The sequence below is a fragment of the Contarinia nasturtii genome, unplaced genomic scaffold, assembly GCF_009176525.2.
Source record: "Contarinia nasturtii isolate CC-2019 unplaced genomic scaffold, AAFC_CNas_1.1 Cnas_scaffold_1747, whole genome shotgun sequence".
NCBI lineage: Eukaryota > Metazoa > Arthropoda > Insecta > Diptera > Cecidomyiidae > Contarinia > Contarinia nasturtii.
This window is the reverse complement of record NW_022199079.1, coordinates 1-5,278: the sequence shown is the minus strand read 5'-3', so window position 1 is coordinate 5,278 and position 5,278 is coordinate 1. Positions and strand designations below refer to the sequence as shown.

General features: G+C 35.1%; 1 protein-coding gene across 1 annotated transcript; it reads left to right on the top strand.

The window, feature by feature from the left end:
• Positions 1 to 2,301: 2,301 nt before the first annotated feature.
• Positions 2,302 to 4,377, top strand: LOC116347213 (protein giant-like). Its single transcript, XM_031777731.1, has 2 exons — positions 2,302 to 2,545; positions 3,114 to 4,377. Exons 1-2 carry the CDS (start codon positions 2,482 to 2,484, stop codon positions 4,172 to 4,174), a joined length of 1,125 nt encoding a protein of 374 aa, XP_031633591.1. The 5' UTR covers positions 2,302 to 2,481; the 3' UTR covers positions 4,175 to 4,377.
• Positions 4,378 to 5,278: the final 901 nt, after the last annotated feature.

The following is a 5,278-nucleotide window of genomic DNA, read 5'->3' as shown; positions in this document are numbered from 1 at the left end:
AATAAAGCCCATTTGGTGTACGAAGCGTGACACGCATTTATTTATTTTTCGGTTTAAATGTCGCCGACGGGTGCTTAATGAAATAATCAAATTTAATTGCGGTCGGCTGTCGGTTAAATGCAATTTTTGACGAAGTGTTGCAGAGACGCTATGGCTCAAGTGGTGACAAGCACTGATGTTTATCTTGGCGAACAAAAAAACAATATTGTTCTTTTTTAGAGTGATGGCAAACACGTTTAACAATGTTCGTCTTTTGTCTTTTTAACAATTTCTGAAGAGAATGACTTTCTGTTGACTTTTCACTAACAAATTGAAAAGAAAAACCGTTGCTAATGTGTGGTAAAACATCTTAAATACGTGAAAAAAGCCAACCACATTTCCTCCATTTAGCAAAAGTGCTTATTGTCTAAGATACGCAATTCGAATCACGTCCGATCATTCGGTAACGATGGCTTGACCCGGGCGACTTTTTTCCGGAACCGACAATGTCATTGGATTCAATGCTACCAAGTTGGAATATAGCACCTTTTTTTGTGTGGGCTCTCATTTCATAATAATAAAAACAATTAAAAGGCACACTGTTACACCAAACAAGTGCACTCTCTCGAAATTGATATATCAATTTGGTAAACAGTATTTGCTACACACTGACTATCGACAAATTATCCATAACAATAAAAAAAAAAGGTGTTCGAGTGAGCGATTACATAAGGGTTCAATATGGTTTTTGTTTGCATTCAATGTGTTGCGTGCATTGTACCCATAATGCATTAAATCACAATCGACATATGACACTGAATAAACTGGATCGTTGACTTTTCGATTGAAATACATGGGTGTGATGTATTCGATTGAATAATAACATAAACATAACATAATTCACGACTAATACCGTTGCTAATCGTTTTTGATGGTGTGTCTGTGTCGACTTTTTGGTGTGTGTTTTCTTCGGGTATTGAATAATCGATGCTAATCCGGTCACAAAGTTATACCCAAAATTATGAAAATGAACTTCTTTTTCGGTACCTGATTTTTGTCTGACAATAAAGCATCTTTTGTTCGGCCGGGTTTTCAGATCGTTCTGATGCATCATTTGAATACAATTTTTTTTAAAGAAAGTAGTTCGTCGAATGTGTCATAAAATATTCATTAGAATAGGCACATTTTTTCACTCTAATTGCAAGGCTTGTATTGCAACAAGCTAAAGTACACATGATCATAAAATATATATGAAAATAATCCAATCTGTTTTAGCTTATGAAACCTTTTTTTGGAAGCCTTAATTACGAATTTGGGCGATCATGACAACGATGCAATTTTCTAATTTTTCATTTTTTTTGGAAGAGACAAATAAATATTTACCAACATGGTTCTGTGGCACCAAGACATATTTCATTTAATTTTCACGGAATTCAAGTCATGTCTTGATGCTAAAATAATGATGTCAAATTGTGCTCGAAAAAAAATGATGCCAAAAACTCATTGAAATCTTTCTCTCTTTCTTAGTATGCAATGTGGTTCAACTCCAAAACAAACATATGCTTTGTAATAGCAAAATATGCACGCAAAAACACATGAATCCGTACGATACGGGAAAAATGCGACATTTTTTTCATCATTGAGTCTGGTGTGAATGTTGTCAATAGTGGTGCGCATATGTCCAGCAAAAATAAAAGAAAAAAAACAAAGTTCGGACTAGTTTAACAGCAACCGACGATATATGGGCCAATTGCATTGATTTGAATGTCGAACGCAAAAATCGTTCAGAACGAAGACGAAAGTGTGTGTTGTTCGGAAATGGAGTGTGAGTTAAAACGAGAAGAACGACAGAGAAGAGATAGAAAATCGACTAGAATGAGCAATAAGACGGGATCTACAAAACTTGTAATTATGCTCATGAACGGCTTATGCATGAACAATAGACGTGCATGCTATTGTTTCGATGTGGAAAAATAATATAGAGTTTTTGTCATTTTGAAATATCCGCATTTGTTGAACTGTCTCTCTCTTTCTCTTTGTGCTTTTTGCTCTGATGTGTGTGTGTGTGTGCATAAAATGGACAATACTGCATTTTCTCTCTGTGTCTGCTCTAATCCCTTGCTGTATACAAAAGCACCAAAGAAATGGCAAACCAAGACAGAATACTACTAAAACACTTGTGTGTTTGTGTGTGCTTCTCTATCTTCTGTCACTGTTGCTCCTTCATTGGTGCCTAATGCGATTGGTGTCTTTTCAATCGTCACTCGGTCGAGAGACGAAAGAGGTGTAAGCGGGTATAAGAGTGCAAACAATATAGTACTTTCAGTCAGTTTGTAGATAACACACGAACGATACACAGTGACGTACATGCGTAATCTAATTGACACACAATTTAACCGCACATTTTTAATACATCGCCAACAATTTTAACGTGTTTTTACCAAATTTAAAATAAAAAAGATTTTTTTTGTGTAATTTTTGTTTGAAAATATATTCGTACCAATGAACGCCATGGACGCAATCGCAATGATGAACCAAGGGATTCTCATGAAAAATATTAAACATGGTAAGTTTTTTTTTTTGATAATTTATTTTGTGATGAAGGTTTTTTTTGCGAGAGAAGTGTTAATTGTAATTGAGAAAGATAGGGAATAGAGTGGTGTTGGTTTTTTTTTTCAAATATTGAGTTTTGTGTATATTTTCGAAAATGTTTTAGCGTACATTTTTCGCCGGATATAGGCGGATTTAGTTGAAAAATTGGTTTTTTCACTTCCTTTGACACAAAATGACGTTTCGTGCGATTTACAGTTTTACATAAGTTTTTTTGTTGTGAACAAATTCAATCAAGTCACATAGTTTGGCATCATTGACAATGCCAATTTCCAACTCTTTCCACTCTTTCCACAAACTCATTTCCACTGTATTCACGGACACATCAATTTTGACTGCTTTTGAATTATAAAATTTTGTTTGCTCATCCCTTGACATAAGAAATGTCTATTTTCTGTTTGAAGAGAATTTTCAAAAAAAAAAAAAATGTTTTCTCAATTAGTCTCTGCGATCGCCCCTCTCACCTCAAACCATGTATGATGTTTTTGTTGCTTTTACTAAAATTGTACTATTTTTTATTCTAGAATTGTCTGAAAAAAACAATACAAATCAATTTGGCGACGCCTACTCCGAAATTTTACCGATTGATTTATCACGTCATTGTGATTCGGTAGAAACGCGCAAAACTCCGTCGCCATACTCATCCGGTTTTGGTGAAAGTTCACCGAGTCAAATGAACGAATCGCCCAGCTCATTGATGAAGTCATCAAGTAATTTTAGTGCCTCCGTAATTACACACAACCGTTCTGATACGCCACCAAGTCACTATCATTCGAGTCAATATTTGCAGCGCACATATTCATCAAACTCTGACGATTCATCACGATTTGCATACAAAACAGAGCGTTCACCCTCTCCACCGGAATCGATGCATCACCGTTATATGCATGAACAATCGATAAATGGCGGTGCCGATGAAATTAATCCATATATTTTGCATGCGGTTGCCATACAGCAAAAATTACAAAGCATTCCGGCAACAGTTTCAACGAGTGGTCAATGTGACATACAATCATTTCCAATGGTGATGGGTCGTGATGGAAAATTGGCACGTCCATTCAAGGCCTATCCACGGGATCCGTTGAGTATCACCACAACACTTCCATCAACCGATCCGTTGACAGATCGTGTGTCCACCGAACGATTCAATATATTTCGTCAACAAATGCTCGATCAAATTCATGCAGCCAACGGTGGACGGCCCACAATAACAAATCCAAAAATGCGACGCAATTCAATAAAAATTGAACGAACATCGAACGAATTCCAAATACAACAACAGCAACAACCGCAGCCAGAACAAATGCAGCAGCAACAACAACAAAAGGCTGTCGATCTATTTGCACAAGTCAGTAGCCAATCAGATGAGTCGGTCAACAACAAAAACGAAGCGGCGAAAGACAATGCCTATTATGAACGACGTAGAAAAAATAATGCAGCCGCAAAAAAATCACGCGACCGACGACGCATTAAGGAAGACGAAATTGCCATTCGAGCAGCTTTTCTTGAACGAGAAAACCTTGAACTGAAAATTGAACTCGCCACCGCAAGACGGCAATTGGCCAATATTTTAGAGAAAAAGTAATATTAAGCGGACACTTTTAGGAATTATTTGCAAGACTAGAAATAAATCTAGATATGTTAGATATGTCACTGTGTTATCAATAGATTTTAATCACTTAATACCGAAGTACTTTTTGTAGGACATTGTAAAAGCGATGTATGAAATTCGCGCTTAGAATATAGGGATCGAAATAAAATAATTTTTTTAGGGACATTGAAAATGAATACACATTCTTTTTATTGAATCAAATACATTTTTTAGCGCTTTTACTTTGGTGAATTGACTGGCATGCATTAAGGTAATATATTTGATTTTTCAGGCTATTTTTTGCAGTATTTTTTTCAATGATTTTTGTCAATTGAATCTATTTTATGACCAAAGGCAATAAATTTGTCTTTGATTTAATTTGATATTATTATTCTGGAAATTCGGATTTTTTCTGTGCACTTTTTTCTCCAACTTTCTTCTTATTTTCGATCGAATCATACAAATTACTTGCTGCTTTTCCAAAGAAAAATTAGCTCAAACTAAGTGGTCGTGTTGCCTTTAGTACCTGCAACATATTGTGCCGTAACATTGGACTCATTGAATTCTGCTTGTTGATTGAGGCTGGCTGCGATATTTCCTTGCCCAAATGATACAAGTCAGCGAAAAATCGATGCTATAAGAGAAAAAAAAATATTGTGACTGTGGAATTTTATTTCAATTTTTTTTTTGCTTATTTTTCTACTTTCATTTCGAAATTTTTATTTTAATAGTTTATTTGTTTATAACTTTTCCGCACACATCGAGCGTGTATACATTAGAATAAGGTGCTGCATTTTTCGTGAATTTTGCAGTATTATATCGCCACTAAACGTAACCGATGCAAAACGATCATATATCTATCCCATAAAGGATGAAATTGATGTTAAAATTTAAAAAATTAGGACTTTTTCTTTAATTTGATTAGAATGTTTCAATTCCAAAGATTTCAAAATAAACATTGAGAATTTCCAATTTTGAATTTGTTTTCACTTTTCAGGCAATGAAGAAGTGCAAAAGGTCATGATTGATAATAAAGCAGATGAAAATGCAAAAGCGAAACCTTGAGCTAAACACTGACCACGTGAAATGGATACTGCT